General features: G+C 38.9%; 1 protein-coding gene across 1 annotated transcript in view; it reads right to left on the bottom strand.

The window, feature by feature from the left end:
• Positions 1-6,738: 6,738 nt before the first annotated feature.
• MAP10 (microtubule associated protein 10) overlaps positions 6,739-10,088 on the bottom strand; it is a 4,110-nt gene continuing 760 nt past the window's right edge. The window contains exons 2-3 of the mRNA XM_029961592.1: positions 7,817-10,075; positions 6,739-6,845 (exon numbers count right to left, since the gene is read on the bottom strand). Coding sequence (XP_029817452.1) covers positions 8,189-10,075 — 1,887 coding nt within the window. The 3' untranslated portion in view covers positions 6,739-6,845; positions 7,817-8,188. The remainder of the gene's footprint in view (positions 6,846-7,816; positions 10,076-10,088) is intronic.

Genomic DNA, 10,088 nt, shown 5'->3' with positions numbered 1-10,088 from the left:
GTGTGTCATGAGCTCCAGGCCTATCCATGACAGAAAGGGAAGATGATCCCTGAAGCCCATTAAAGTTGAAGGCATGGGCTGGACCCTGCTTCCCTCTCTCCCTGTGTCCTTGTAGGTCTTTTCCCTTTTGGTCATGTATGTGAAGAAGTGGTAGCTTGGCCTTTTTCTTGTAGCTGGTTCTGTGTCTGCATGTGAAATAATGAAGGAATAGGAGATAAAGTGATTGCAGAAGGTTCTTTTGAGAGCAGGTACCTGGCCTGCTCTCAGTAAATGGCGAGAGGGAGCTTTCATGCAGAAATGAACAAAACTATTCAGGTCTCTTCAGGAGTAATGAGCATGGTACTGAAAAACAGAACCAGCAGCCTACTTAGAGATAGGCACTGAGGACAATCACAATGACAGCTTTTGGAAAACAGAGTGTAATAATGCATGATATGGTATCTGATGGATTGCCTGACCACTTGCTGGAGTGGGGACAGGAGGTTTTGTAGCTGATGCATTTGAGAAACTCATTTACTTCATGAAACATTTTTGCACTTAACCTCCAGATGTGCCTAAAAGTCTTGTTGATGTTCCCCAATGCCTGTCAGGAAGTGATAAAAAAGAGAGAACAAGTAATCCCTGTCACTGCTGGTGACTGTATATCAGTTTCTAAACTTAGAGTGGCAGGGCTTTCCTCTTTGCTTCTTTGGTTGCTTTTGCTTTACTCTGTTGTCTTTAATTGCAGTATCAAAGGGTATTTGATGGTGTGTGTGTTTTCGTGCTTGTTTTTAACTTTTTGTCCAGAACACCTCCCAAACTGAAAAGAAAGAGAAAAGATCAGCAAATTGTGTTTTGTGTAGGGATGGTAAAAATGTAATTTCTGATATATAAGTAATTTTTATCCAGATTATCTTAGAAGACAAATTCTTCCTTGTACAATCAGGAAGGTAATTGAAAGACAATTTGAGATATTAAAGTTAGCCAGGGGAGAAGCAAATGAAACTAGATTCTGTCCAAGAGGGACTCATCCCTAAAACTTACTCCGTCCTTCCTGTTCTTGTCTGTCTTCATTTTAATCTCCTGCGGGTGAAAATGCAAGGCCTATGGGGCTATTCCAGAAAAACATACTTTCTTTGACCCAGAGTGCAGGGATCAAAGTCTTGTTGCTATTGCATCAGTACAGTTTTACTCTGCTTTATACTGTACATCTGATCTAAAACTTTGGTATTTACTCCAGTTGCAGAACTGTTGGCAGACCTGTGTGAGACAGCTCCAGTAAAAGCAGGACTGCTGGGATCTACATTATTGCTAAACTCAAAACAAAACAAAATGCTTATCTTCCCAGTTCTTCCTATTGAGATTAGAAGTAGAAGTAATAAATACAGTGAAGAAAGCTGTTCTCAAATTATTTGGTATGCTAAGTGGAATGGGAAAGTGCTTAGAAATATTTCTCAAATGGTTTCTGTAAACATTCCTTGAATAATTTTCCTGTGCTTAGGTTTGGTGTGTGTTTAAGAAGACGGGGACACTTTCTAGAAAATTAGTTTTTGTCTTCCCTTTTGTATTTTAGAAATCTCATGGAGCTTGGGGAAACAGAATTTCAGTTCTATTTTAAGACTTTGAAAGAAGCAAATAAAGTTTCAGAGGAACAACTGAAACTTAGCCCTCAACTTGACACCAAACTCCTCTAAGTTTGGCCCTAACTCATTGTTCTGGACATATAAATGTAATGCCAGCAGCTGACAAGGGATGTTTCTTTAGCTGACTACCGTACTGCTATAAGGTTTCAGAAAAACAGAAGGCAAATTTCAGTTAGGACACTGTTGCAATTAGTGCTTTCCTGGATGCAGCCCTTGACTGTATCAACCCATACTAAATCCACATGGCATGTGTGTGATTTGACAGAATTTAATCAACAGCTAAAAATTTGCAAAAAGAATGCAGTTAAAAAGTGGTGTTGTAACAGTGATGAATACCAGGGAAGCAGCGAGTTAGTGAATCTGCTGGTCTCATTGAAAATTAACCAAATTTCCTATTGATAAAAGGCTTTGAATGAGTATGTAGGAAATGTACTGAAGTACCTTGAGTTTGGGTTCTTGCCTTTCTGTTGAAGGTCCCTGAACAACTGGTTGGATGCTTGTTTTGAAGAAACCCTATGCATCTATTCCACTGTACAAATAAAAATGCACAGTGTCTGGAGGGCTGTAGAGTAGCATTACAGAAGCAGCAGGAGATGAGAGACCTGCAATAATCAAAAGGCTGCTAACAGATTCTCTTGCCTACAATAATTCTTTTGCTGAGTCTTGTTAGAGTTGTGGATAAGAAAATTAAAACTGCATCCCATGTTATATCAGTTTCCCTCATATTGTGTTCGATATTAGCAAGGTTTGACTGTGTATCCTGAAGAGTTTCCTTCACTACATATGACATTAAATTTTGATCAGCATTATTATTAGCTTAGTCTTATCCCCGTGTTGACACCAGCAATCGGGAGTAAGCATAAGAAATGTTAAGGACTGCAATGTAGAGAAGGTCAGACCATGATCTGATGGTTTCTGTCTTAAATTTTATGTTTGGCATATTCCTGTGGACAAGAACTCTAGGTAATACAGTTACCCACAGGCAGAAAGAGCAGGAAGGACATGAAGGAAGGAAACAGAGATGTACAGCAATTTCTAGATTTTTTTTTTGAAGATGGGTGAAGTTAGAATTACACAGAAATGGGTAGAGAGTAGGAAACTAAGGTTCATAGAAGCAGGAAGGGGATAAACCATGCAGAGCCCAGCAGACAATGGGCAGAACTTTAATTTCATATCAAAGATGAGAACAAATCAGTGAAGGTGTCTGAGAAGTGTCTGGAGTTTTCCTGAATGATAAATAGGGCAAGATGAATTCTAAAGATGGCATGAAATACGTGATGAGAAGAAGCTGGAACAGGCAAGGCATCAAGATGAAAGGCACAACAGGGCAGGCAGTGGGAGATGTCCCTGAAATATGGTTCTGGATATCCTGTTGGCATTGAAACTTAGGGAAGAGTCGAAGGTTATATATTCTTAGTACATAAGCATAAGAGACAGAAAAATACTGAATCTGCAAACAGTTAAAGACAAGAGAAAAGGAGCTGGAATTTCATTGACACCAAGGGAGTTTCTTTCAATCATGATACCACTAAACTTTCCAAATGCCTCTGAAAATATTTGTTGAGGCATGACTTATCTACTTTCAAAAACACTTTTGCATTCCAAGAGATAATATGGTTAGAGTCCTCTGCATGGGTTTCCATTCTGCAACCTTTTTTGAGGTGACTAATTCTCATGGAATTTCAGGGGATTTGATAATTTAAATACCTTTACTTCCATTAAAAAACCTAGCTACCTACTGCTAATAGATACATAAAGAACATGAAGGCATGGATGAAAATTTATAGGCTATCATCCAGAATGTTTGTAAAATGTCTATGATTAGAATAAATATATATAATAGACATCTGAATATTTCTAATTAACATTTTAGTTTTGTGGGTTTTTTCTGTTGTTTGAGGAGGTAGGGTGGGTTTGTTTGGCTAGAGGTTTTTGTATAAACTGCACCTGAATCAATCCTTTAAATGTTCATTGAATTAGGAGTAATGTGTATTTCAAATGTTATTTAAACATTCCTCTGCGAAGCCATTTTATTTTAAACAAGCGGTAAATGAATCACTTGCAGAGGTCTCCCTAGGATTGAAGATTAATACTGTTTTCTCCGGCATGAGACATTCAAATTCATCCTCTAGAAAACAATAGAGAACACTGACTACCCTTCTGGGAAAATGCAAACAATTCCGTAAAGTCAGGGGAGGTTTACATTACAGTTGTCATATAAAATTCAGGCAAGTGAAACCATAAAAGCCAAGCCAAAACAAAAACCAGTTTAATACAGGTGAATGTCAATGCCAAACAAGAAAAAGGCAGTGAAGTTGCAGCTTGTCTGGGTGACTTCAACACAACAGAACTGCATGCATACAAGGAATTTAAAATGAGGGAAGAACCTGAATGTGAACAAAACTGAAATTAAAATCGAGCAGTACACTGATTGAAAGTGAGGATAGAAAATGCAAGTAGCCAGCTGGTAGCAAACTTTAGCTACAGCAGATGTGAGTGCCGTTAGCTCTAAATGCATATTAAATTAAAGCCAGCATCTGTTCTTGCAGATATGGCCTCAGTCATCTTAAAAGAAAGATTAATTTGGAAATCAAAACTTTAGAAAAGGATTAATGGCAGGGGTTGGTAGAGCTAGAGAAACCCGATGTCTGATAACCATGGGCAAATGTTCACAGTCCAGTTTTTTCTGCAGCTCCGAGTGAGTGGTGTTACATAGGAGCTGGTGAAGGTCCTGCCCCTAGAAGTCAACAAAACCTTTTAAGGATGTGAATATGAGATTCAATGATTTGACTTCCTTCTAGACAATCAAAGCTAAGCAAGTATTAAAATGGTGACAAATGATGAGACAAGGAAAGCAAAGTCCCAAAGATTTCTAAATAACAATCAGCATCTAACTCTGAGCAGCACTTATACAAAGAGAAACAAAATTATTACAATACCAGGCACCATAAAATACTGGAACCTAGAAAAATGAAAGCAGTAAGAATGAGTCAAAAGTTCAATCGCACAGTTACCAAGCCTGGATGTAACTTCAGGAAACTGAGGAAAAGGACTTTCAAAATGATGAAGGGATTACAAACAGTAAAATAGGCAGTAGGAACTATCATCAGAGAAATCACAAACAGAAAAGAAATTGTGTCATCCAATCAGAGTACTGAGAGCTGAGGAATAAAGAAATGGAGGAAACATGCCTAGCTGGGCCTTCTGAACACTGTTCTTAGTCACTGAGTATTAAGACTGAGAAGAAGTACTTGGCAGCAGGAGGAAGGTTACAATAGAAGGGGTAAAGCGGCAGAAACCATCAGTGTTTGGTATCCTGCTCTTCTCATTGCACCATCAGTTATACAGTACTGGCTGTCTAAATTCATTTTAATAAATAGGACGCTGAAATAACTGTTTAAAAAACAGTCATAGAAAACTTGTTTTAGGGTCATAAATTCTGAATTAATATGTATATGCATGAGTTTATTTCTCATTTTGGGTCTTGCTGTAAAACATGAAGTTTAGTTTTATATGATTTAACAACCCTTAAGCAACAAAATTATGGTTTTGACCACCCATCTACCTTATTTCTAGAATATTGTACAGATTTAGAGCAATGTTGCTAAAGTAACAAGTCTAAAGGAAGAAGTTAGATGGCTTTGCTTAGTGAGGATCAATATTAAGTAATTACTTCTCACATTTTAACTTCTCTATAGTAAAGTTTAAAGTTTTAAAGTTTACAACAATATAAAACTTGAAGTAATCATAGTTTACTGTTTAATGGTGTGGAGCAAGGAAATTTTTAGAGGTAATGAGTCAATGAGACCATGTATTCTTAAATATTTATGCTACTTCTGGCATGGTTGTGCAAGAACTGTGGAATATATGCTACTACTATTTGCTTCTCCCAGCATATTGCCATGTCCCCTGCACAAACATGATCCATGAAATTTAGCCCTCACAGGTTAGAAATTATGTCTTTATGAAAGAATGGTACAATACTTCCATTAGAGAAATCTCTTATTAAGCCTCTGATGTTAACAACCTGATAATGGGGGTACAGGATGCAAGTTATAATGATAAAATTGGCTAGCTAGTATAATGTTGTTGAGTGCAGATTACTACACGATTTGTACAAAATGGAATTTGTTGCTGCCAATTTTTTTCTTATTTTGTACTGATAGCAAACATATCTGTTTTGTTGTGTTGGGCTGACATATAGAAACCTCTTGTCTTTAGCAGATATGTCTTGCAGACATATTGGTTTATGAGTTTTCAATAATAAATCAGTGATGAAAAGTTCTTTTGCACTTTTGTTCACTGAGAGTTGCTGTTTGAATGTTGAGTAAAAATTCATTTACTCTCACAACAACATAGATAATATCTGAAAAGATTATTATCCCTGATGGTAGAAACTATCTGAACCTCTCCATGCACTACTAACTACCTGGAGTCTATATTTGAAAATAAAAAAACAAACTAAAACATGTAAGCACGATGCTGCAGTTCTGTTCTTGTGTAATGTCTCCTATTGTCTTCCTACTATGCATTTTCATCATTCTCCCAATAAAATTATAAATGCTATTACCCAGTAAACATTAGAAATGTTATCCCAAATAAAATAAGCTGAAAAGATAATAGTTTCATTATTTAAACAAAAGAAATATTGTTCCTACCATATTTGCTTCAGGAAATTGAAAAGTGAAGATGGGATAGGGGATAGAAAAAGGACTGGAAATTTGCCCTTCAGTTTCAACCCATTTGGAGTTGAAAATAAACTTTTATTTTTAAAATAAACTTTTCTTAAATAATGTTGTTCAAATCATGGACTTGTACTGTTAGCAACTCATTTAAATAGCCACACTATAAAAATGGTTGGTCTGCATTGTATTTTAATGACAGTTTTGCTCATAAGAAGTGCAAGACATTATTCCATCAAAAAAAATCAGAGTTACTGCCATCTACAAATGACAGGCTGAATCCATGTGTATCAAAGAAGTCCATGGCATTGGAAGAAAAAGGAAAAATAATATTTTGGTCTAGAATTGTAACTGATGAAAGAGACACCCTAAATAACATAAAAGAATTGCTCTGGCCAGATATTCCTTTGATATATGGGTAATTTCAGCTGCTTACCTTTAGATTAAAAATATTAGTAGTGGTGTTCTCAGAAGTCAACACTAGATACTTGAATAATCCTCACAGATGTTCATACTTTAAATAGGGGAGGTATTGTCATTCCTACAAAATAAACATGTAGTAGGATGGAAAGGAAGAAATCCCTCCAAGATGTTGAAGTGTAAACATGGGTACTTGCAGCAAAGTACATGGAAAACTACAGTGGGAAATGAAAAAAGTTGTGGAAAAAGTCAGATTGTAAATTATAAGGAAAAGGGGAGTGGGTAAGTCTGTCATTTAACCCTGAGCATAAATGTTCTAATTGATGAGGTAGCTAGGAATGTAAAGCTGACACAGACGTACTACTCAAAGAGAATGGAAAGGGGTGTACAAGAGACTAAAAAGGCAGGAATTTTTAGTCCTCTTCAGATTCAAGCCAAAGAACGTCTCTAAAATTTGTAATAGGGATATGGGCTCTAAAAAAACCTCAGTAGTTAATCAGAAGCATTAAGTTCAATGATCAAATTGGAAGCCATAAAAACCAAACCAGAAATCAAAAGCAAACATCAGTAATAGTTCAACCATCTTGACAGAAAAGGGAACATGGCAAATTCCTCCTATTCTCGAATCTTTAAATCATGACATAATACGCTTGTTTGTTCCAAGTTTCTGGACTGTGGGTGCTGACCCCCTCTCTTTCCCCAGTGTCAGAGAATGCAATCAGGGAGTTGTGAAGCATTGAAAATTTACTGTGCTCTTCCCTACTCTTCGCACACCTTTTATCTTCAAGGTCAAGTTAACTTCCATTCACCTCTTAAACTCTCCCACATTATACAGATTTACTGTCACCGATAATTCTTACACTATTTTATAAAAAACTGGGAAAACCTAACTTAAATGAGAAACTTCAACTTAAGAAACTCTAAAAGGGCTTATCTAGCTCTGGTCACTATATTTAGTGATAGAACAGGGAAGCAAATACATCATTATACAAATTAGCTAATAATGTATAGAGCTGTGAATCTTATGTTTTAAGTAACTACCTGTAAAGAAAATGAAGCACAGAAGTATTTTCATGAGGAATAAAAACTTACATTTGGTTAAGAAGGAATTTTGTACTTGGCTGTTTCTGTAGCAATGCATAACTTCTACCCTGGCCAAGTTTTGTGGCTACTGACTGCTTTTGCTGCTTCTGTCTTCATTTCTGCTTTGACAATAAGTTATGTTCCCTGTGCTGTTTGGATTACTTTTGTGTTAAGACACTTAAGTCAGGCTGTAGGTACCACTTGAGCCATTTGTCAGAGATTCAAATAGTAGTTTATTTTAGAAACCTCTTAACTAAATTCACTGATGTGTTAAATGTGCATGATAAAGTCTTAAATTATCCTGTATCTATTGCAGCTACATGTAACAGGCCTCATAAAGTTTAAATATCATATCTTAATCCAGACAGTGAGAACTTGTAATTACATTGTGTATCCTGGGAGCTTGTTTATTACAAGTTCACTAATGTCTTTGTACTGATTAGGAGCAAGTAGTTTTTCCAGAAAATCCTCCTTTTTGTCTGACATACTGTTTTCCAGGACACTAAGTTCAAGATCAGACACGTTAGATGGCAAGTAAGAGTTAACTTTAGTTACTGACTTCTTTTCTTCTGCAGAGGTCTGCCCCTTTCCTATATTCAGATCAGTAGCAGATTTAACTTGTTTGCTTGTTGATATTTGTTTAATATGTTGATCACCCCTGTTCTCTTCCTTACTGATCTGTTGGGCTTTCTCCTCTTCATCTAATGATGCCTCCATCTGAGCAAGGTTAAGTGAGTCAGAGGATTCAGCACTAGTTCTTTTGCTGGTTTTAAAGTCACGGTTTTTCCTTGAAGACTGGACTGGAGATGAAGCTGAAGGAACTGGCACGAGATCTGAAGTACTTTCAGCTTTTTGACTTGTCTTTGAAATTCTAGACCTGCAGGATTCTGGCTCTGTATCTGACCTACCTTGCTTTGGGCTTTCAAGACACAGAGGTTCAGGACTGCTGTCAAGAGCTTCTGAGTCTGTACACTCAGCACTGGTGAAATCTTCGGAATAAACTGTGTTTTCAGGACTAGCAACAAAGTCATCCGAGTATATGAATTCAGAGTTGTTTTCAACACTCCTGCTGAGGCTGGGTTTATGACCACTTATAACAGATATGTCATCATGCTCTGTAGTTTCACGATGGATTAAGTGTATTGCTTCCTCATTACTTCCCTTTGCATTAGCATCTGATGGGAACGCTGCTAGGAGTTGAGCTTTTGCATACTTTTCCTCCTGAGCAGATTTTAACACAGTTTCCTCTGGTAAGGGGGTTGTAGTTACTTTGCATGGATGTTCCTTGCTTGCAATTGCATCGTTCCTCCGTAAACTTGCAATAGTCTGTTCCTGCAGGTCTGGGGACACATCTACTGTCACAGAAATGGACTCTGAGAGAACACTGTTTTCTAATGAAGTCTGGACAGTTTTATCCAACTGATTATTCCGCTTTGAACTGTCTCTCTTGCTACAATGCCTGCAAGAAACCACATGCTGTTCTCTGGCATTTCTGAGCAGCTTTGTGTTGAGTAAGGGACTTCTCTCCTTCAGCATCTCCATTTGCTTTTTTCTGTACTTCTCCCTCCTTTCATGAATTATCAGCTTATCGGGGTTGGTCTGCTGCAGCCGTAGCCTCAGTGTATTTGTCAGCCCATACAACAATTTTTTTCTGGGAGGTCTGTTCTCCTTAGCTTTGCAGTTCCTTTCAGCAGCTGGCTGTCCCTGGAGCACAGCTTTCTTAGGTCCTCTCCCAGCACCAGAAGATACTGGTGGGGTGGCCTCTTGCCTGCCCTGTTTGGATCGGGGGCTCACAGCTCCACTGCTCCCACCAGGCCTCACAGGTGCCTCTGTAGGCTTGAGGGCAGCGGAGGGGCTGGGAGGCCGTGAGGCCCTTCCACCACTCCCCGGGGCCTGGTAAAGCCAGGCAAGATGTGGGTGGACAGCAGCAGCAGGCACAGCGCTGTAGGTAAGCACCGACAGCTCCGCCAGCAAAGCCCTGAGTAGCGGCAGCTGCCCCAGGGTGTTGTGGAGCTGTCGAGAGCTGGCGGGGTGCAGCAACGAGGGCCCGGCACTGGGACGCGGGGGACTCTGGCCCTTGTCTTTCTCCTGCGATCTCCTGACCTCGACGTGCTCCCATTGCGCCGCGGCAGCCGCTGCTGGGTGCCGCTGAGGCTCAGCCGGCTCACGGCTGTAATAGAGCAGCGGAGGGCAAAAGACGTTGCCTTCCAGCTCCTCACTCTCCTCCTCCTCATTCGCCTTCTCCTTCTCCTCTTCCTGGTCCCCCGGCTCAGGGGAGGTG

Source organism: Manacus vitellinus, unplaced genomic scaffold, assembly GCF_001715985.3.
Source record: "Manacus vitellinus isolate BGI_N305 unplaced genomic scaffold, ASM171598v3 scaffold_37_pilon, whole genome shotgun sequence".
NCBI classification, from domain to species: domain Eukaryota; kingdom Metazoa; phylum Chordata; class Aves; order Passeriformes; family Pipridae; genus Manacus; species Manacus vitellinus.
This window is presented reverse-complemented; position numbering and strand designations above follow the sequence as displayed.